Source organism: Balaenoptera physalus (genome assembly GCF_965194825.1).
Source record: "Balaenoptera physalus genome assembly, chromosome: 16".
Taxonomy (NCBI): Eukaryota; Metazoa; Chordata; class Mammalia; order Artiodactyla; family Balaenopteridae; genus Balaenoptera; species Balaenoptera physalus.
The window spans coordinates 8,238,842-8,263,251 of record NC_138898.1 but is presented as its reverse complement, the minus strand read 5'-3'; the positions used below and the strand labels follow the sequence as shown (position 1 = coordinate 8,263,251).

General features: G+C 40.8%; 1 protein-coding gene across 12 annotated transcripts in view; it reads right to left on the bottom strand.

The window, feature by feature from the left end:
- The window catches only part of BCAS1 (brain enriched myelin associated protein 1), a 108,081-nt gene that overhangs the window by 54,169 nt on the left and 29,502 nt on the right, over window positions 1-24,410 (bottom strand). For all 12 annotated transcript variants that reach the window (XM_082428137.1, XM_082428139.1, XM_082428131.1 and 9 more), the window contains exon 4: window positions 13,277-13,848. In XM_082428137.1, coding sequence (XP_082284263.1) covers window positions 13,277-13,848 — 572 coding nt within the window. The remainder of the gene's footprint in view (window positions 1-13,276; window positions 13,849-24,410) is intronic.

Sequence of the window (24,410 nt, the reverse complement as noted above, 5' to 3'; positions counted from 1 at the left end):
GTGAATTTATACTTGTCTTTTGCTTATATATGCTCAAGAAAGACTCATTTAAAAATACAAACAGTGATTATCTATTGCGGGTGGCATTGGTAGAAAAGTATACCGTTTTATAATTTCTTATTTTGAGCCATGTGAATGTATTATCTATTAAAAATTAAAATTAAAACAAAATGTGGGCGACTAATTCCAAATTTTAAAAAACATCCAGAGGGCCACGCTCAACACAGTTTGTAAGACGATCCAGCCCAAGGCCACCGCTTTGTGACCTATGCCCTAAATATCGGGTTATTTGTAGGGTCTTTGTCCTTAACTACAAATACGTCTTTGCTATTCTCATGAGGCCTGCAGATCATTCTCAGCAAACAGAAATTTTAGATAGAAACACAGGTGTTCTCCAGGAAATATCTGGAAACTTCTTTTTAAGCAAACAGGTGTCCATGGTGTCAGCTTGTTTTTCATCCATATGGAAGAGGCCTGTATTTTTTTCCTTTCTGTTGGCTTCAAAGGGCAAACAGATAGGAACACTAGTTAAGTGATCACAATTTGTCATGTTGAAAAATTATGCTGCCTTATCCTAATTTGATTGCCTATAATAAAACGCATATAGGGCTTCCCTGGTGGCGCAGTGGTTGAGAATCTGCCTGCCAGTGCAGGGGACACAGGTTCGAGCCCTGGTCTGGGAAGATCCCACATGCCACAGAGCGACTAGGCCCGTGAGCCACAATTGCTGAGCCTGAGCCTGCGCGTCTGGAGACTGTGCTCCGCAACAAGAGAGGCCGCGACAGTGAGAGGCCCGCGCACCGCGATGAAGAGTGGCCCCCGCTTGCCGCAGCTAGAGAAAGCCCTCGCACAGAAACGAAGACCCAACACAGCAAAAAATAAATAAATAAATAAATTTAAAAAAAACAAAAAAAACAACGCATATAGAACTTCTGGCACCTTCCTTCCACTGTAAATTGTCAACTGGCTTTCGTCTTTCTCTACGCAAGGTCTGCATTGTCCAAGTGAAAATACAAGTGAAGGCAGGATGATCAAGGCTAAAAAAAGCCTTGTCTGGAACTATTTGTGATGAATGTCTACCTCATCTAGATGTCCCCACCGATTGTGCATACTGGTTTCATTTTGAATCTTTGTACCAAGAAATCAGTGTCTAACAGGCAGTTTAACACAGGAAAATTTGTCTAAAAAATGTTGACTGGTACAGAAACCCATTACTCTTTTCCATCTGTTGGAAATTCGAGCCACATGCTGTCTGGGATTAAAGGGAGGAGCTGTGTTTCCTCTCCCACTTGGTTGCCCCTGCAGCACAAAGGGCATCATTTGCTCAGCAACAATTCTCTCCAGACAAACATCATGTCTTTACTTTTTTTGTTCTGGGAGCACATCACCTGCATACACCCATTGTCAGATTGGGGATGAAAAACGGGATTTGGTTAATTCTTAAAGATAAAAATTTATCCTCCAATTTTCATAGAAGGGGAAGCAAATGACTTAAACAAGCAGGAAGGAACTCTAAGAACAAAGTCTACCAATAATATTTAACAGAACGTCAACATTTCCGAAGCAGTTGGGATTTTTCTTTTTTAAACTTTGTTTTACTACAAAGCCCAAAACCACCGAAGGAGTGTCCACCCCTGTAGCTAATTTTGTATTTTAATTTTTTCCCACTATACCTTCCCAATTCACATCAACGGATAAAAATGCACTGACATCTTTTACGCCCATGGCAAAAATAAGGAAAGAACTCAAGTAGCACAACCTTAAGGAATGCCAATTACGAAAGGACTTTGAAAACTGCCATCCACAACAAAATTTCTCTTTCCAAAATACACATTAGTTATACGTGTTAAAAATCAGTGTTATTTCTGAGCAAGAAATTGCCACACAAGCTCTGGATTGCACAGTTCCGGAATTACTGTGAGTGAAAATAACCTCCTGTTAAACCGCTTGTTACTACTGCAGTTTCTAATACAATTCAGGATGCTGCAAGCTTCATAGCGCTATCTAGTGGAGGAATCAGGAAATTACCTAGATTGTAGTATTTTCCTTATACTTAGGCAGTACTCAGTACTTGCTCAATTTCTAAAAAAGAGAAAATCTAGATGAGCAAAGAGTAAAAATATAACATGCACCCATTATCCCATTACAGAAAATAACTACTACTAACAATCTGCAATTTTTCTTTCCACACCCCTCTTTGGGTGGAAGGATGAATATGTGTGGGCAGGCAAGGCAAAATGATTTTTACCCAAAAGTGACCTTTCTGTATATACTATTTTGAAAGTTGCTTTTTTCTTTCTTTCTTTTTTTTTTTTTTCGGCCGCACCACGTGGCATGTGGAACTTCCCCAACCAGAGATGGAACCCGCACCCTCTGCAGTGGAAGCACAGAGTCTTAACCACTGGACCACCAGGGAAGTCCGGAACCTGCTTTTCTTATTTAACGTTATGTTATAACCATCTTCACATGTCAATACTTCTATTTCTATGTCATCTTTGTTATGATGTCCAATGTAAGGGTGCACCAGAATCAGTACAAAAACCCTGCAATCAGATCTTTTAGATCTTCCCAACTTCTCTCTTACAGAAAATGCCAGACTTAAAAAAAAAAGCTTGTGGATAAAATGTTGCCCATTTTCTCAATAAATTCCTAGATGTCAAATTGCCTTTTCAAACTTCTTAAGACTTTAAAATTGTGTACTGCCAAAGTGCCACGGTTGAAATAAACTTCCTAGTGATCCAGGTAGTTAAGAAATTATCAGACACTTCAGAGGGCAATAAAAAGAACATAAAAGTATTGAAACGTGAAATCTAGATTTTCATTGTCTTCTGGTATGTTTTCTAATTGGGGAATCTGCATGACACAGATCTAAAAATGCTCCACTTACCTATTTTTCCCTTCTCTTTTTGGGAGGAGAGAGTGGCAACTGTTCATTTTAGCTGCTTATACTAATTGAATCAAGCAAGGTTGGACCAATTATCCAGTATGATGCTCTTTATTATAAATCATAAGATCACCACCTGTTTTAATACTCTGTAGACATAACCTCAGGATGTTAAAAACTCATATTCTATCTTGGTGGCAGAAGTGTAACATAGCACCTTGACATGGTAGAGCCTCATTAGCCCATGATATTGACGGATGCAGAGATGTTCTAGTTAAAAGATTAAATAAACCAGTTGTTCATTGTAGTGATAGGTGGAGAGTGGAAAGAAATCTATCAGAGAAAGCAATTCACACTTTCTTCCTATAAATAAGGGTTTTCCATTTTCTGTCTCAGTAACTCCTCTGCTTGAGGGGTATGTGAATTTGTCAACTTGATTTCCAATGGCAAGTGAAATGTGGGTCGAGGATTAAGCAATACAGTGTTCTTTCCTTGCTTCTGTTTTTGGCAACAGTAATTACTTTGGGGATATTCCTAAGAACACATGAGTTGGCACACTCTTTTTTTTTTTTTTTTAATTTATTTATTTTTGGTTGCATTGGGTCTTTGTTGCTGCGTGGTGTGCGGGCTTCTCACTGCTGTGGCTTCTAGTTGTGGCACGCGGGCTCAGTAGTTGTGGCGCACAGGCCTAGTTGCTCCGCGGCATGTGGGATCTTCCCGGACCAGGGCTCGAACCCGTGTCCCCTGCATTGGCAGGCGGATTCTTAACCACTGCGCCACCAGGGAAGCCCTGGCACACTCTTAAATACAGTCCATTACGTATGATATAAAATTGAAAAATACATTTACTGTGGGCAAAGGGTGGGTGGAGAGTGATTCCCAGTTCACATCAGGCAAAAAAAGAATCTGTGGTAGATTCTTCTGTTCTATGATCAGCTCCAACATGTGCAACCTCCAGACTGATAATGACAATTTACATTTATTAGAGAAAAAAATATCCAACATCAAAAAAACCACTTCAAAATACAAAAGCAAATAACCCATAGCCTAGAACGAGTTTGTCATCTGTTTAACAAACACTTCCCAGTAGTGAGAAAACTGTTTTGAACGCTGCCAAAATTAGGTTGCAGATTTTCTAAGAATGGTTTGGCCTTATACAGAAAAAAGAAAAGTCACATCCTTTTTCCTGAATTTTTACATTAGACCAAATCCTTCCTGACCCTACCCCCTACCCAATCCTAATTATCAGCCCCCTCTCTTCTCTGCTTTCTCAAAACTCTGTTTATTTCATTTGTAACCCTTTTAATACACTGGAACTCTTTGTGTATTTATTTTCGTGTTTATTGTTGGTCTTTCCAATAGAATGAAAGCTCCCATGAGGTACATCATTCTATCCATCCTAAAATCATTCCTGGCCCAAAGAAAGCACTCAGATGTTTGTTGAATGAATAAATGAAAGTATCAATGCCTCCCATTTACTGTTCAACACCTGCCGACAAACTGACTCTTGGGCTGGATTTATAGTTTATTAGCCAGATGATCACCTAAATTGCTTCAAATTGCCTTATGCCTTGTGCTATGAAGGATGCAAAGTGGTCTCTGATTGAATTACTCTCAACTCTACCACAAGAAAATAACACTGCAAGTGTTATAGTGAAGGACAACTCACACGCTGTACTATTGGGAACCAATAGGGAGGGGTGGGGACTTGGGTGAACTGGGGAGTGAATGCCCCATCTCGAGGGGCAGTCACAACTGACATCCCACCTGGGAATATAGGATGAAATGTCCCATTTTTCAGAAATTTCTGAAATACGGAATTCTATTGAAATCTCATAATTTAAAACTATTGTCAACTTTGTCAATTTCAGAATGTTATCAATTAATTAAAATATTATTTAAGACACTGTATAGGTCAAATAAAACCCATCTGTGGCATGATGCATCCTACAAGAGGCCATTTTCCAACTTTGGTCTACATGCTTAGCTCAGCATTTCCTAGAAGAACTATTCCTTGGAAGATACAACTGTTCTATGGATAATTAAGTCTGAGAAGCAGTTAAAGTGAAGCAGGTGTGCTTGCTGCAGGACTTTTCAGAGGCTTTAGTAGGCTGACATCCACTGTGAATCTTCAGGAGAGTATAAAACAAGTACTATTATATATTTCCAAAACTATTTGACGGTGGCACCCTATTTCTAGGTTGATCTCACTGGACTGATGAGTCCACAGAATGTCAGTTTGGGAAATACTAGCTTCAGGAGTTTTAAAAAGATATGTTTCCAAAGGTTCTAAACGTTCCCTCTTTTTAAACTCATAGGCACAGTGACTAAGCCTGTAGGTGACAAATTCCAGCTCTGCCGCTTTCTAGCCACTTTATCTTATGCAAGTTACTTCACTTCTCTGTGAGTTAGTAAATGCTCAATAAATCAGGACTGTTATTATAACCTTGGAAGGAGAGAATCAGACTGGATAATGCCAAAGGGAAAGTAAACTCAAAATATATTTTGCAAATTCACTGCAAAACACAATTCACTTGATATTCAACCGTGATGATTAACACCATAACATGTTAAAGGCTGAATGAAAAATACCAAATAAATAGTAGAGATTCATGATTCTACATAGTTTATCTATGTGAAAACATCTATAGTGTACATATATTTTGAAATCATTTTTATTTAAAGTTGTGTTAGGCAGAGGTGATAATGAGATTGCAATAATATATTCTAACATTCTTTGAAAAATTGTAACGTGATGCGTATGTACCACCTTCATCCTTGTCAAGTTCATCTAACAAACATTACCGCCTGCCAGGGTGTGCCAGGCAGGGTGCACTGGGGACACCCAGTTGCATAAGAAACAGTGACATCCCTCAAGATCACTGTCTCCCTATGTGAAAAGGGTGATGGTGGTAGAAAGAGTTTTTCAAACTTCAGATTGTGACTACGGGTGGATTGGAACATAATTTAATGGATCAAAACCAGCATTAAAACCATCAAATGAAATAGACTGGAAAGAATAGAAAATTCTATTAGAATTTTCTATTAGAAATTTCTATTAGAAATTCTAATAGAAAACCAGCCTGTGTTACGTGCTGTAAGAATACTACTATTTGGTGAATTCTTTGTTTCATGTACATGCATATGTATCAGGTCAAGATGTAAAATCTATTTCTTACCGTGGATCATAGTCAAGTTAAAGAGCTATTTATTTAAATAAATTACCATAGGGGGATACTGTAGTAGCCTTTAGCAGCTCCATCCACTTAATGTTTTTCTCACATAAAGTTGGATAGAAAATAATATATCTGGTTTCTACCTGTAACATATCTTCTTTGCTGGCAGAGCCTGCTTTCTACTGAAGAAACTTTCCAACCCCCCCTTGTACCTCCACCCAGACATGTGACTTGGTTTCACCAATGAGTAAATTTTAGGAAACTCCTATTTCGTTTGATAGGACATTATGACTCTATACACTGCTTGGAACTATGGCAACCTTCTTAAAACCACAAAGCCAATATTTTACAATAACTATAAATGGAGTATAACCTTTAAAAATTGTGAATCACTATCTTGTACACCCGAAACTTATATAATATTGTACATCAACTATACCACAAAAAAAAAAAAAGAAAGAAAGAAAAAGAAAAACCACAAGGGATTAAGCCTGTGAACCAAGCCAATACACAGAGGGCACTGAGACTGATGCATCCTGGGGCTGTGAAGATACTGAACCAGACTAAACACCCCACTTCTCGAATTCTTATTATGTACAAGAAATAGTACATTTCCCTCATTAACGAAGCCACTATTGATTGAGTTTTTTTTTTCTTTACTTGCAACCAAAGGTACCCTAGATGATGTACTATCCAAACTCCATCATACTGGAAGACCATTTGCTCTATTTCATTATTCTTTATTTCTAAGTTTCTGACAATTTAGAAAATATACTATTTCATTTAGCATCATTACTACTGACTGCCCATGTCATCTTTTGTCCTTGCAATAGCGTCTAGGGCAGGCAGTACCTTCCTCTTGTGAATGAAAACACAAGGTTTTGAAATGAGTGAGTGTAACAGGCTTTGGTCACTGCCGGATCTTGATTCCAGTTCTGCCACTAATTTAACTGTGTGGCCTTGAGCCGGTAACTTAACTTCTTTGAGCCCCGGCTTCCTCATTTGTTAAATGGCAATAAAAATATCTACCTTGTTGTGTTGTTATAAGAATCAAAGCCATTAAGGTGTGACAAAGGCTTACTACACGGCCGAGGAATAACCAATTATTAAAAACTGGGGCAATTGTTATTATTTGACTCTACCACACGGCTAGTAAGTGGTAGAATCTGAACTCATTCCTGTGTCAGTCAGGCCCCTAACACTTGCACCCCTGCTACAGTAAACGTTTCACATCAAATGTTTCTTAGTGCTAATTTATAAAGTTCATAAAAATTATAGTGTTATAGCTGAAAACCTTGCCTACTCCATAACTTGTATAGTTTAAGACAGGTTTTCCCTCTTTACTGACAAACAGTTTTGGGTGGATAGTTCTCTTTACCTGTTGAAATGTCGTGGCCTTCTGGCCAGAGGTAAACAGGATGAAATAAAAAACACACCTTGTAATTCACTTGGCCTTCAAATGCTGGAATGAGGGGATTTATTTCTTTTTGATTTGAGATTAACTTGATATTTCCAATATTGCATGTACTAAAATTTTTGAAAAGCACTTCCTCACATCATTATTCAATTTTTCATAGTTGCAACGTTATTGCAGTTTCAAATAATTGGTAAAAACATAATATTGAGCATGAGAAGTATGGGCTTTGGAGACGGACAATTCTTTTTTAGCTGTGTAACTTGGAGTGAGTGACTTGGTTTCTCTAAAGCTTTGATTTCTTCATCCGTAAAATGGTAAAGATACAAAAATTCCCTTGAAGTTTTGATCTTTCAGTGAGATGATTCCTTCAAAGTGATTTTATCACAGAATTTCACTTAACATATAGAATACAAAAAAAAAAAAACCCAAAAAACTAGAGAGATTCATGTCATCAGAAACCAGCCAGGAGTGGGGACACCTGGTCAGCTTCATGGAGAACTCGGCACTTGAAGGTGAAGCAGATTTCTGATAAACAGAGAGAGATGGAGATACAGGCAGAGAAAATCCTGGGGAGTAGATGGCATCTGCACAGGTCATATGTTGGCCATTCTGACCAGATAAATTTAGGGCAATAGGGGAAAATACAGTTAGAAAAACAGACAAAGGAAAGCTGGTAGAGACCCTTGAATGTCAGACAAAGAAACTGGAGCTTGCGGGTATGGGCATTTAAATTCTATTATTTCTAAAAATAATTTTACAATTCCTGCATCTTTTTTTTAACCCAAATTAGGACTTATGCCTTTGGTTATGTAGCTTTCAAATTCGATTCAATTGTGCTATCTCTGCAGATTTTGGTTGAAGACTATGGAAGGGAAGGGCAAAAAGACTAAAATGTGAAGTAAGGGGGAGAAAAACCGTGATACTGATAATATTTCTCAAAATGCAATAGCTCTGTGTTAAGTACTTTACATGACTTATTTAATTTTCACAAGTGTGAATAATGTGAAAATGTGCTTGATATTATTATTATCCCCATTTTACAGATGAAGAAACTGAGGCTCAGAGTGGTTAAGTAACTTGCCCAAGGTCACACAGCCAGTAGGTGACAGACACAGAGTTGAAACCTAGGCTACTTGACTGCAATGTTTATGTTCTAATTCACTCCTTTACACCATGTAGAAAAGGACTGTAGAGATCTTGGTTCTTTCATTCCAGTTCTACCACTAAAGAGCAGTGGTAGGATGGAGTTACCAGTAACTGAGATGAGAAGCCTGTGGATTAAACAAGTGGGTATGTTGTCGGTGGTGGTGGTGTTGAGTGTGAGTGAAGAGTTCAGTTTTGGACCTATCGAGGTCCAGATGTCCAGCGAACATTCAAATAGCGGTGTAGAAATCCAAATAGACAGGTAGCAGAGGCAGCTAGCTACTCAAGTCTGGACTTCAGGGGTAGATCTAGGCTAGAGACATCAATCTGGGACGTGTCAGCAGATGGCTATATTTAACCCTTGGGACTGGAGGAGATCTGCAAGGAAGGAAGTGTAGTTAAAGACGAAGACATCCAAGAACTGTACGCTGGGGACCCCGACGTTCAGAGGTTAAGACTCAGCACGAGAGATTAAGGAAGAGCAGCCAGGGAGGTGGGGAACCTGCAAACCAAGTGAGGATGCTGCTTCAAGAAGGAAGGGATGGTGGGCTGTGTCAGATGTGACCCACAAATAGGGCAGCATAAGGACGGAGACGTACTCAGTTTGGCAGCTGAGGTGAGGGGTGGGGGGAGGTGTGACATCGTGGCAGCTTTGACAGGAGCAGGTTTTATGGACGACAAAGCCTGAATGGAGTGTGTTCAAGAGAGAAAAGAAGAGGAGGAAGCAAAACACTGGGTACTTCTCTAAAAATCCATAGCCTGAATGAATTTGAGGATCAATGCACTTATCACAACCTCCCTTAAAAATGTGTGTCTCGGGACTTCCCTAGTGGCACAGTGGTTAAGAACCCGCCTGCCAATGCAGGGCACACGGGTTTGAGCCCTGGTCCGGGAAGACCCCACATGCCACGGAGCAGCTAAGCCCATGCGCCACAACTACTGAGCCTGCACTCTAGAGCCTGCGAGCCACAACTACTGAGCCCGTGAGCCACAACTACTGAAGCCCGCGTACCTAGAGCCCGTGCTCCGCAACAAGAGAAGCCACCACAATGAGAAGCCCACGCAGCACAACGAAGAGTAGCCCCCGCTCGCTGCAACTAGAGAAAGCCCGCACGCAGCACCGAAGACCCAATGCAGCCAAAAATAAAATAAACAAATAAATTAATTTAAAAAAAGAGTGAATTGAAAACAGGCAAATACCATCCGATTTAAAAAAAAATAGTGTGTCTCTTACTAGATTATATGATCTTTGAAGGTCTAGGACCATAATTTATCTTTTAAGTGCCTTGCACAACGTTGGTGTTTAAATAACACAGAATTTAATTAAACTTTTAAAAGAAAAGGGATATTCTTGTTTAAATCTCCTGAATCTGTGCTTGGCAACACTTAAAGCACCCCTACCCCCAACACAAAGACACTTCTGGAATTACCAGTGACAACAGAAATTTAGTGTTGTTGTTGTTGTATTTTTAACCACTAAAGATCAAGTTTTCATGATGTGATCAATTTTGAGAGGGCTGAATCTCTTAAATGCGTATCTTATAGTTCTGGTTCAATTGAGAGAAAAATTACAAAAAAACCCACCTCATCCCTGCCAACACATTGGTTTGTGTGAATCACAGCTCAGTGAAACCTTTCAGGCATATAATTTATCTTTTCTTTGGCCTATGTAGTAAATGCTTCATTTGTTCATGAATTCTGGCCTTGTTTTAATTATGCTATGCTCTGAATGTAGTTTTATAAGGCACAAAAATAAGATTGTCGTTCTGAAAACACAGATTTGTGTGTTTCCCCCAGAATGAAATGGTGGCATCTTTCTCCCAATTCACGGCTCTGTGGGTTTGTGGTTGGAATTCCAATCCAGTAAGAGACACACAGTGAAACCGGGTGGGGTGTGGGGGGAGGATTGACTGGGTGGGAGAGGAGAGACAGCTGACACCGCTGAGCCCAAGGCATAATTTACCCTAAGAATTCTGAATCGATACATTGATGGCCACATATGCATAGCATGCTACTCCCACCAAGAAAGCCATTGATTGAGAAGTTTTATTCCTGTTACTTTCTGAGAGCTGGACTCTTTCATTACACTTCCAGGACAATTGATTTTTCCCCCAAATACAGACTGTGCAGCCAGGGATCAGAACAGAAATCTTAACAATCAGAAGGCCGTTTTGCCGTTGTTGCTGTTAAAAACCTTTGCAGATATATGTATTTGAATATCCACAAGTTTACAGACTGGAGGAGAAATGAGTGGCTATTTCATAACTTTTCCATGTTTTATAAGCACGTAGGGCAGAGTGAACACTCCATATTTCAAATTCCAATGATACAACCAACCAAAAATGGAAATCTGTAGTGGAACAAACACATGCAAATTTCATGGGTGAATCTAGGCAAACAAATTCACTTACTCCAAGAGGAAGATAAGTGACAATTTTTAGATTTTCTGAGAGGTTACTAACTATAACATCAAAATATTGCCCATAGGCTTGACTATATTAAATACCTGCCATGTTCCCAACACAGACCCCATCCTGTGAATCAAATCTCATTTTGGAGTTCATACCACTCTGGTTGAGGTGCTGTCCCAAAGAGCATTCAATTAAAAAAAAAAACTGAGTTGATAAAGCACAATTCTAAAACTTTCTGCCGTCTTCGTAGGATAGGAATGGATTGATCACATTAAGTTTTTAAGGTTAAATACTTTCAAGGGTCGGTTATCAGAGGCTGAACTGGTTTACTTAATTAGGATGGGGATTTGGATGCATCACAGACACCTATCCCAAGACGGGTAAAGCTCAGTCCTTCATTCTCTTTCCATAAATAACTCAGTCTTTTCCTAACTCAAGCCATGGGCTGGCTTTGGATGCCCATGGAAATGAAACATGTGACTATTCAAAAACTCAGAATGGCCTTAGTAGCCCATGACCGATAACAAGAAGGCAACAAGAGTTTCCCCACTCAAAGTAAAGTAGTAAATAGCTTCTCAAATATTCATGAATATTGATGACCAGTTTATAGCCCCGAGACAAGGACCTTTCGGGCTCCAGGTTTATACATTTGATGGAAGGTTCCCTGGGCCAGGTAGGCTAATTCTCCTTGTGTCTGGACATCCTCTCCAACACTTGGCCTTCCCCACCAGAGCACTGGGCACCTTGCATTGTAACTGTGAGTTTTTTGTACCTCTTCTCTCGCTAGACCAAAAACTCCCTGAGGACCGGGACCCTGTCCTGTCCACCACCGTGGCCGTGCCTCACCTGGGCCTGGCAGTGTCACCCTCAGTAAAGATCTGATGCCAGCATACATTTGAAGGCTCACTTTGAATTAAACAGAAAGCTATTCAATTGCCTCCTGAACTGCTGCATTTGGGGAAGGGGGCATTTAAAGGGCAATTTTTCTAACTTTTGAAAGAAAATATAAGAATCAGTTCTTAGAGTAAAAATTTACAGAAATGACAAGAATGCTGATAGCATGAGCCTAAACATACGAGCCTTATCTGTTCCTCAATTCTAACAGTCCAGAATTTTCAGTTGGTGTTTAATATTTACAGTATAATTTTTGACACCATCCTGGATACATTAAAACCTCAGATTAATGTGATACTCATTTTCCTGAAGGAAAATAATATCTGGACAGTGCTTAGAACAGAGCCTGGCACATTGTAAAAGCTAAATAAATGACAGCCAGTGTTATCATTAGCAACTTGGCAGGGAAGCTGGTTGTCATTAAGACAAATATATTGACAGCCACGATACATAACCATATAATAAAAAACAGCCCATTTAATTTTTTCCTGGGTCTAATCTCTAGTAGAGGCACTTTACTCCCAAATTTTGAAAAATACTGTTGTTTAAAAATCCATTAACTAAGGGAATAAGTGCCTTAAAATACAATGTATCTACTTTCATTTCCTTCTTCATTCAAGGAGTCCTTTTCTCGGTCCCCAATACGAACGAACTCTCAAGGTTAAAATCAAATGCTCTTTTTAAGATCAAAAGGATTTGCCTTTCTTTGCCAGGAAAGAAAGCAACTGGTTCAGATGCCTCCTTAAAAAAAAAAAAAAAAAAAAATCTCGTGTTTTACAAAGGTATTACTCCAGCTTGTTGAAAAATAATTTGTACATAAAAGAGTCTTCCCAGAGCTGTAAAAGCTCTTTCTTTAAATGCACACTTTAGTGCAAAAGATAGTTAAAGATCAGTCCAAGCTATTAAACGTAAGAAGTGAAATGCATTCCAACAAAAGCCCATAAACATTCTGTATATGAAACCAGCTACTGAGACGGGCAGGTATTTAAGTCTTTTAGGAACCGTTTTTATTCTGCTAATGCTTTTCCCTCCAGACACCATTTGATCATAAATGCAACCTGTCCACCGCTGCCTTTGATAAATGGAGGGACAGATTCATCTGTATGTGACTCACCTCCTCTTTTCTTTTACATGAAACAGATGCCACAGCTGTTGTTGTTCTTCCAACAGATGTTTCTGCCCGCAGAAACACTGGCGACCACCGTGCTGCAATGTGCTGTTGGTTCTAGAGGGATCCATGGCTTGATACCTTGTCAGGACCCCTCGGTGATGGCACAGCAACACACGTGCAATCGTCTTGCCCCACAAGTGCCCCCCGAGCCTGCATTAAGAACAAAACGGACTGTCTTACCCTCTCTGCAGGGACATCGTCCGACCGCGTGGAGAATCCAGGAGTTTCGGCGGCGGGGTGGTGACGCTCTGCACGCCCGGCTTCCTGTTGGCGGTCCACGAGGGCCTCGTCCCGTCCCTTGTCCAGTTTGAAGAGTCTGTCAAAGAAGCTGGAGTCCTTGGGCTTGGAGGGGGCTGCCCCCCCAGACTCAGATAGACGAGACTCTGGTCCCCAAGTGGCAGAGAGGCCCTCGGCTTGGGCCGGGGTCTGCACGGGGGTTTTATCTGGGTCGCACCCCAGTGCAGCTGCCACCGGAAGTGCCATGGGCTCACTCGGGTCTTTGTTCCCTAGAGCTTTATCGGAGCTGACATCAAGCTTCACTGGTCCAGTGGATGAATCCGTGGCTTGGTCTCCGGTACGTCCTGGTACAGGCCGAGAGAGTGTCAAGAAAAAACGAGATTTAGCAGCTGGTGTCTGGGCTTTGGCCTCCTTCCCAAGATTCTCCCCGTTGGCATCCGCAACAGCGCTTATCTCCATTGTCTTGGGGGAAGAAGTGGCCACATTATCCTCCTGGACACTTGTTTCCAAATCGACTGTAAACACAAACAGAAACAGCGGTCATTCAGCCCAGCGAGGAAATTCAAGGATTGCTAATGGACTCCCAACGTCTCCTACACAGAGGCTGCGATGCGGTCTGGGACTCCGCTGTGCCTGGGTCCCTCTGCGGAGCAGAAGTCAGCCATCGAGGTGTCTTCTGACCCTGCTTTTCTCTGGAGAGAGGAACAGATGATTAGGGAAGAGGAAAGCCAAGTTACCGGAACGCACGCACCAGGTGCTGTGTTAGTGACACATTAATTATCTTCTTTATCTCCGCGGGAATCCTGTGAGAGGCAAATTATCATGCTTTCACCTGGGAGGCAGGACAGCAGTTATGGGGTTAGGAGAACAAGTTTCCCAGCCTCGGGACTTACTGCCGTTTGGGGCCGTATCATTCTTTGTTCCGGGGTCCACCTTGTGCCTTGCAGGGTGTACGGCAGCATCCCTGGCCTCAACCCACCAGATGCCCATAGCACCCCCTAGTGGTGACAACCAGAAATGTCTCCGGAAGTTGCCAAATGTCCCCTGGGGGCAAAACTCACATTCGAGAACCACTGAGCCAGACTGTCAATTTGAATCTGAGTTACTTAACTTTTCTGTGCCTCAATTTTCTGGTAAAATGAGGCAAATAGTAGAACCTACACCCATAATTTTGTCATGAAGATTCCATGAGTTAATATTTTTAAAGCACATCAAACACTGCCTGGAATATAGTAAATGCTCAATAAATGTTATGAACGTTAGTTATTGTCATTATTCATGAGTGAGAAAATGGACAGCCAGAGAGGTTGATCCACCTTCCCACAGCTGGCCAGCAAGCAGAATCTGGTTATGGGTAGAAATCTGACTCCAAAGTTCATGCTCTATCTTATATTCTATAAAGTTTCCATTGTGAAGTCTGGAAGTTCAGATGTCTACACAGGAAAGTGGATTAGACCTTGGGTCACATGGAGGCAGAGTGTAGCGTTACCTGTGCAAGACTGTGGGTGCAGGTTCTGCCCCCTCCAGGGAGGGGCGCTGTTTCCAGAATCCACCTGTTTCTGTTTTGAACTCTGCATCGACCTAACAGAACTGCATCCTTTTCGAGGGCCCTTTTCTAAAGCAGTGCAATATTAAGGAAAAAAGATACACACACTACAAAATTGGAAATCACAGTTAAAGATCAAGATTCTCTACCGTTAAGCTGTGCGACCTTGGGCAAGTCACGAAAACTCTCTGAATTTTCTCATTTGTAAAATGGGGAAAATAGAAGCTCCCTTGCAGGGTTGTTCTGATGTTTAAAGGAGAAAACTCATGCAAAGGATCAAGAATCCTGCCTTTCCCAGAGTAGCTGCCTAGTAACTGGCAGATACTGTGACTGTGTAGTCTGTAGTCAACCACGTCTTAATATCTGTTTGCAGGAAGATAGAAAGAGAAGGAAGAGAACCGAGGCTTCTTTAGCTCTTCTCACATTGCTCGCAGGTAGTAAGAAATACACACATCCATTAGCAATTATTTTTGCCAAACTCTAGTATCTCACAGTGTCTAAAGTCAAGAACAAACAGTAAAGGAGAGAGAGAGGGAGGGAGGGAGAGGGGGGAGAGGGAGAGAGGGCTCTGGATCCCTGTGCAGAGTGGTGGTCTCCTCTTTAAGCTTTGAGGAGCGGAGAAGAAATGGTACGGAAGACCAGTGACATGCACTAGGGGTTCCTCATAAACTCAGACCCTTTGTGAACATTGGATATATCCTTTGGCTCTTCTGAACCATTTTTCTTGTGGTCCTGGAATTCGTAATCGTGGTAACTGTTATACTCAGAAGGGAAGAGGGAGGGAGAGAGTGGGAATAAAGAAGTGATGGATGGATGTGTCAAGATGCCAAATAAGCAGCTCAGGCAGTTGAACTGTCAGAGTGAATATAAATGAATTGTGGGGATGCTGCATGCCAGGAGAAGAGGAGGCAGTCGACAAAAAAGGGAGAGACTAAGATTCAAAACAAGGAAGGGCTTTTCAAAATGCCAAGAACATCCAGTGATCTCCTCTAGTCTTCCTTACTCTCTGGCGGGAAAACAAGGAGCTAGTGGTAAGTAAGAGTGTTACAGTCAGAGAAAAAGTCTTTGAAAAAAATCTTCCCATGGACAGACTTCTAAAAAAGTGCCAATATATTGCTTCAATAAAGGATCCATTCCTTACATCCAGGTATCTAAACTAGACTTCAATGCATGAAGAGTTACAGCAGATACAAACCATAACTCTTGATATCAGAGAATGGGTAAAGTATTTTTGATAACTTGTAAGAACTAGGACCTCTTAGATGGGACAACCCATTTCCATGAAGCTCTGCCCCCTAAACCTGGGTGAGTGTATATCCAAGTCCATCATCTGGAGCTTCTATTTCCCTTGCTAAAATGCTCACCTCCTAGGTGGGCACATGACCTAAGCTAGACTAACAAAAATCAATCTTGCGATTTTTGCTGAACCTACTAGAACACAGTTACAAATCTTTGTGCTTGGGTTGGCAAACCAGTAGGAGGTACATCTGGAGCTGGTGGCCTTGGCTGTCACCTTTCAGAGTGCTTGCCTGAGAACTAACATAGATGAAAGCAGAGCCAAGAGATCCATGGTAGCATTTGGACACCTGAATCCAGCTGTCCCTGAAGCTGGTTTACAATTACATAGCCATAGCCAGCAAGTCTTTTTTTTTTTTTTTTTTTCCATTTATGCCAGTTCAAATTAAGTACATACTCAGTGACTTGGAGAGAATTTCAGGGAATTGGTCAGTACCTATTTCACCTGTTAATTAATAGCAATCAATCCTCTCCTTGAGAAGTGGTCTCCGGGCTCTTCAAATATGTCTAGGAGGCATTTAATATGGGATGAAGGAGGGGAAAGAAAACGAAATGGGAGAAAGTGAGTTCTAAGAAGCTGGATAGAAACAAAAAAATACCCACCAACACTTTGTTTTCTCAGTAAAAGTGAAGGAAAAAAATCCACATGGGCAAAGAGATTACAGTCATTTGAGACCTTAGATAAGCATTAAAAAACAAATAAATTATGTTCTGAAACATTAACTTACACACACACACACACACACACACACACACACACACACCCCAATCTGTGTGAATGAGTAGGAAGAAAACCCACTGGAGTTCCAGGTTTTATATTCTTGCAAAGATGGGGATAATTTACAAGCCTTCCTCACATTATTATGGAAAGAATAAAAAGTTCCTTCTAGATGACTGGAACTAAGCTTTCCGTTCCTATGAAAAATCCTGGGAGAAGCCCATCTGGAATCTGGTTTCAATAAAAAGTTTTCTCATAAAGCAGACAAACAGATGACATACCAAAGAGATTTTACTTTCCATGAAAAAAATGTGTAAGAGTTTAAGGAAGATAAAAAGAAATCAAGTAAGAATGCAAATGGTAGCTCCCAAATATTTAGGAGAGTTGAAAATTTTGATCTCCTTAATGCAGAAAAGATATTTTGTAGTGTGTGTGTATGTGTATGTTTTAAGAAAGTCTTTTTTTTTTAATTTATTTATTTTTTGGCTGCGTTGGGTCTTTGCTGCTGTGTGCGGGCTTTCTCTAGTTGTGGCAAGCGGGGGCCATTCCTCGCTGTGGTGCACGGGGTTCTCACTGTGGTGGCCTCTCTCGTTGCAGAGCACAGGCTCTAGGTGTGTGGGCTTCAGTAGTTGAAGCACGCGGGCTCCGTAGTTGTGGCTCGTGGGCTCTAGAGCACAGGCTCAGTAGTTGCAGCGCACGGGCTTAGTTGCTCCACGGCATGTGGAATCTTCCCGGACCAGGGCTCGAACCCACGCCCCCCTGCATTGGCAGGCAGATTCCTAACCACTGCACCACCAGGGAAGCCCTAAGAAAGTCATTTTATCTAGGCATGTGATGGAGATGAATGGCATCTTAGCGTAATTGTTAAGTACTTAAGATTGTGGATCAGAGGGACCTGGGTTTAACCTCTAAAATATTAAATATTTGACCTGGACAAGTTACTTTATATCTCTGTGCCTCCATTTTCTTATAAAATGGACAAGAAAATAAGTGTCTTCTTCAAAGGGAGACTGTGAGGATTAAATGAAATACTTCCTACACAGTACTTAACACGGGCGGGTATGTGTGGATATTTAACAAATATTAGTTGTTTTGTTATATTTATATATTATTACTACAATTACTATTTAATTTTCTAAATAGAAGCATAAGGGAAGGAATTATTCCAATGGTTTAACCTCTAAATTTGGGTGCTCTGGAAAGACTTTTAAAATAGTAATGATATGAATTCATTTATCTTCAGAAATCTAAGAACCTGGGCCAGAGAAGTTTCAAGAATGCTTTTTCCAAGCACCAAGTATTCTTAGTTAAAACAAACTGCTTCATCAGATTTCTATCACATATTTAAGACAAACACATACATACACACACAAGGTTTGTGTTACACTATTCAGAACTTCTGAGTAAGGGCTATCTTTTGTTTTGTTTTTTTTCATGTGCCAAAGCTACAATTTTCACTTGGTACAACTGTAAACACAATAGCTAATATTCATGGAATGTTTCCCAGGTACCAGGCATTATAGTAAATGCTGTATGTAACAAGATACATTGTATTTATGTATTACAGCAAATCTATGCTAGATACCATCATCACTCCCATTTCACAGGTGTGGAAACTGCGGCTCTGAGAATAAAGTCACTTTTCTAACATTATCCTGCTCACAAGTGGTGGAGTCAGGATTTGAACACATGTTTGCCTGATTTCAAAGCTCAAATTCCTAACAATGTATTGTAGTAGAAGCAAGAACAGAAGAGCAAGGGAGGAAAGATGAGTGGAACAAAGTTTGGGTAATAGAATGAGTGGATTTTCAAGAAAAAAAAAAAAACTGCACAAGGGGGAATAAAAGCCTGTGCTTTCTCATATCTGGGCAACATTGGTGTATGATTTTTGTTTATTTGTTTTAAATAAAAATCAGATCATATCATTAATCTGCATAAAACTATCCAAAGAGGGCCTCATCACAATTAAAATCAAGTCCAAATACAACAGAGAAGAACAAACCTGACTCCATATTGGATCTCTCCCTTTAGCTCTAACCCTTGTGCTCTGTTGCCTGTGCTTAGTCATGCTGGCTCTGCAACTTTGTATAAAAAATGTTGCCTAGAGCCTGAAATATACAGGAGAGCCTATTCTCAGATGGGCTCTGACTTTAAAGGTATAAAAAATGTTGCCTAGAGCCTGAAATATACAGGAGAGCCCATTCTCAGATGGGCTCTGACTTTAAAGGTATAAAAAATGTTGCCTAGAGCCTGAAATATACAGGAGAGCCCATTCTCAGATGGGCTCTGACCTTTAAAGGTATAATACTTTTCCTTTCATATAGAGATAGAAAGTTGCAGAACAGAAAATAACATTTGTCTTGGTGGAAGCTTATAGGAACATTATAACCAGACCTACATGGACAGCTGCAAGAACGAAGGGTTCTGTCACCAAGAAGTCTGCAGCAACCAGCCACACCCCCTTTTAGTATAAAAGAAGCCTGAATTCTAACTCGGGGAACACGGTTCTTTGGGACACTAATCCACCATCTTCTTGGTCTACTGGCTTACCGAATAAAGTCGCTATTCCTTGCCCCAATGCCTCATCTCTCAAATTATTGGTCTGTCATGCAGCACAAACTTGGACTCAGTAATACAAACTACGGTAGACCACACCCACCAGAACCTCAGATCATACTGTGTGCTTCCTCTGTGTGCTTCCTCTCACCTCTCAGCTCACCAATTGTAGTCCCACCCGAGGCCCTTCGCACTACTTGTCCTTTCCACCTGGGAATGCTTCCCCTAAGATCTTCCATGGCTACCTCGTTATCAATCAGGCCCCAGGTCAGACCTTCCTAGACCACCCTCTCTAAAGTAACCCCTCCCGCTCACCCCCATTCACTCCACGGATTTTGCAGAGCATTCATTGGTCTCTGAAATGATCTCATTAATTCATCGTTTACTTGTTTCTTCCCCAGTAGAACATAAGCCCTGAATGGACAGACTTGGTCTGTTTTGATTACAGCTGCATCCCCAGTGCCCCCAGCAGTGCTTGGCATATAGTAGGATTAAGTCAGGGAACACGGTAAGGCAGGGAGAAGAGCCAGGGGCATAGCAGGTGCTCAGCAGCCATGATTTTAACAGCGGCAAAAACAGCAACCCAAGTAATAATGGTGGTGGCAGAGATGGAGTTCTTTTTTTTTTAACTTTTATGTACATTTTTTATTGAAGTATAGTTGATTTACATTATATTGGCCTCAGGTGTACAACATAATGATTCAATATTTTTATAGCTTATACCATTTAAAGTTATTACAAAACAATGGCTATATTTCCTTGTGCTGTACAATACATGCTTTTGTTTATATATTTTATACAAAGTAGTTTGTATCTCTTAATCCCTTACCCTTATGTTTCCCCTCCCTGCCACTTTCATTTTAAAATGGCTAAACTTATTTTAGACTTCTTTTAAGAATTCATTATCTAAACATTCCTAGTTCTTAAGGTTAAAGAGGAAAACAGAAACTGTCATCATAATTTTATTCACAAATGAAGCGTCCACTTACGATTCCCCACTCAGACATCCCTTCCTATGCGACACTGTCACAAGTGTCAATATGGTGGTCAGTCAGGATAAAAACTAAATAAAGAGGAAATACAATGCACACTAATTGTAAAGGGAAATTGCAAATCTTGCAAAAGATGGAAGAGTTCATAGTCATATAAAGATCACACACATGGTTATTGTTGGATGAGGCTCTGGCAGAGTTAAAGTAGTTCGCCAAAGAAGAAGGAAAAATAGAAGGGAAAGTAGATGATGACACACTAAATTCTTCAAAAGAGAACTGTAGTTGAATATCAAAGGATTACAAATAGGCCCTAGGGAAGACTGATGAAGACCTCAAAAAGTTTTGCAAAAAATGACCCTTTTGCGGTCAGCCTGCAGGAGTCAAATGACATTTCAAACAACTGCGGCTTTCTGTGTTGTGTAAATGCATTCGTTGTTTTAAAGGTCTTGAAATAAGGATTCACGTGGCAGCTGCCTATGGCTTGGAGGGAGATGTTAGATTTGAAAACTTCACTGAATGATCAGATTTCACGCTCTCCATCTCAATATTAAAAAGCCAGGTTATCTTCTCCAAGAGATTCTAGCATAAATAAAAGAAAGGAATGAGTTTGGGGGGCAGGAGGGAAGAATTCTCAACTGTCAGCTGGATACAATGTGTCTAAACATTTGGTGATGAAAATGCTGGGTTCAAACATTACGTGGGCAGAAGGTAACTCACGCCACGCTCTCGCGAAAGCATCCTCTAAAGTCAGCAGTGACTGTTAGTCACTGTGGGGCAAGACTACACCAGTGACTTACGATTTTTCCTCTCCTCTTTACTCACACATTTCCTATCATTCATATGCCTGTAAAAGTCTGGAACATACAAAGATAATTTAACTGTAGAACCAGGCTTTGCTCCAACATGAGCAAATATTTCACTCAAAGACACATCAGATGTTTGAGTTTTTCTCAGTTTGATAATAATACACATTTAACATGCATTTACCGCCCATATGATTAATCTTTCAACCCTTTCCTTTCCCTGTCTCTACCCTCTACCCTCATTGCAGTATAATGAACATCTGCAACCCGGGGTGGCTTATCAAACTTTGTTCATGCTCAGACAAATACATACAAGCCTCCCAGATACATGTACACATATCCTGGTTGGTTTTTATAAAAATAGGATTATGTTAGATTTTTTTGTTTGTTTGTTTTTTTAACATCTTTATTGGAGTATAATTGCTTTATAATGGTGTGTTAGTTTCTGCTTTATAACAAAGTGAATCAGCTATACATATACATATACCCCCATATCCCCTCCCTCTTGCATCTCCCTCCCACCCTCCCTATCCCACCCCTCTAGGTGGTCACAAAGCACCGAGCTGATCTCCCTGTGCTATGCGGCTGCTTCCCACTAGCTATTTTACATTTGGTAGTGTATATATGTCCATGCCACCCTCTCACTTCGTCCCAGTTTACCCTTCCCCCTCCCCGTGTCCTCAAGTCCATTCTCTACGTCTGCGTCTTTAATCCTGTCCTGCCCTAGGTTCATCAGAACCTTTTTTTTTTAGATTCCATATATATGTGTTAGCATACGGTATTTGGATATTGTTTTTGATTGCTTTTATATATCACTGTTATGGATTAAATGTTTGTGTCTGCCCCCCCCACCGAAGTTCATAAGCTGAATCTTAACCTCCACTGTGATGGTATTAGGAGGTGGGGGCTTTGGGAGGTAATTAGGTCATGAGGGTGGAGCCCTCATGAATGGGATTAGTGCCCTTAGAAAGGAGGCACTAAAGAGCTCTTTTGCTTCCTCCACCATGTGAGGACACAGTGGAAAGATGGCTGACTGTGAACCAGGAACCTGTCCCTCACCAGAGAAAGAATCTGCTGGCACCCTGATTTTGGACTTCTCAGCCTCTAGCGCAGTGAGAAATAAATGGTTATTGTTTAAGCCACCCAGTCTATGGTATTTTTGTTAGAGCAGTCCAAATGGACTAAGACATCAATAGTTCTCCCTCTCAATCAATATATCCAAATATATCTTATCTTTTTTTTTAATAGCTGCAAAATATTCCTTAATATGGATATACCAAAAGACATGTATGCCATTGCCTAATTAATGAACATTCTGATAGTTTCCAAACCTTTATTTTTCCATTTCCATTATAAACAACATTGGGGAAAACTTCCATGTTCAAAAATCCTAAACTAGTGCTTTATTTCGATGGAATAGAGGTACAGATGTAGAATTGCTGCACACAAGTTAATGTGCATTTAACTTCTAAAATAGACACTGCCGGATTACTTCCCCAAAAGAGGCTCTAGAGATTCACATTTCCAGCAGCAATGTGATGAGTGGCTCCCACCCCCAAGGGTAGCAGTGATGCAAAGCAGCAGGAACATTGATCACATATATTTACAATATTAAACACCTTTTAAATGGTAAAAAAAAAAAAAAAAACTTACCAGGAAAATCATATAACATTCTATTAGTGCCCTCAGCTCTTAGGATACAAAGGGTAAGCTTTGGAGATGCTAGGTGGGGGTAGGTTGAATTCAGGCCACATAGAACACTGCTAAAAAGTGACAGTTATTAGCTTGGGGCCCCAGGGCACTGAGAGTAGCTAGCCAGAAAGTCATATGAAACAAGGGACTAGAGGAGAAGGATGCGGAAAAGAGCCAAATCAAGAAGACATTATAGGACTTCCCTGGTGGCACAGTGGTTAAGAACCCGCCTGCCAATGCAGGAGACATGGGTTCGAGCCCTGATCCGGAAGATCCCACATGCTGTGGAGCAACTAAGCCTGTGCACCACAACTACTGAGCCTGCGCTCTAGAGCCCGTGAGCCACAACTACTGAGCCTGCGTGCTGCAACTACTGAAGCCCACATGCCTAGAGCCCGTGCTCCCAACAAGAGAAGCCACCACAATGAGAAGCCCACGCACCGCAACGAAGAGTAGCCCCTGCTCGCCGAACCAGAGAAAAACCCGCGTGCAGCAACGAAGACCCAACGCAGCCAAAAATAAAATAAAATAAAATAAAATAAACTTATAAAAAAAAAAGAAGACATTATATTCTGCAGAGGTAGAGATACAAATGATCAATGAGCGCATAAAAAGATGCTCAACATCATCAGCCATTAGGGAAAGGCAATCAAAACCACAATCTGTTACCCCTTCACACCCACTAGGATGGCCATAATCAAAAAGACAGGCAATAACCAGTGTTGAGGAGGATGTGGAGAAATCGGAACCCCCATACATTCCTGCTGGGATGTAAAATGGTGCAACTGCTTTGCAGTTCCTTAAAAAGTTAGACATCAAGTTGCTACATGACCCAGTAATTCCCTTCCTAGGTACATAACCAAGAGAATGAAAACATATGTTCACTCAAAAACTTGCACACAACTCAAATGTCCATCAGCTGATGACTGGATAAACAAAATGTGGCATATCCATACAGTGGAGTATTATTTAGCCATATAAAACAATGAAGTACTGCTACCTGCTACAACGTGGGTGAACATTGAAAACATTATGCTAAGTGAAAGAATCCAAATACAAAATGCCACATATTGTATGATTCTCTTTATATGAAATGTCTGGAATAGGCAAATCCACAGAGACAGAAAGTAGATTAGTGGTTGCCAGGGGCTGGGGGAGGAGAACTAGAGATTAACTGCTCAAGGAACACTTCTTTGTGAGGTGATGAAAATGATCAGGAATCAGATCGTGGCGATGGTCGCACTACCTTGTGAATATACGAAAAATCACTACGCTGTACACTTGAAAAGCGTGAATTTTATGGAATATGAATTATATCTCAATTTTGAAAATGAAGACATTATATAAACACCAACACAGCAGGGGATGGCTCTTGGGCAGGGGATAAACACCAAACATGAGCAGAGACTCCACAGAAAAGACAGATGGTTGGCTTTTAAGCCAATGAAAAGATGTGCAACCTTATGAATAGTAA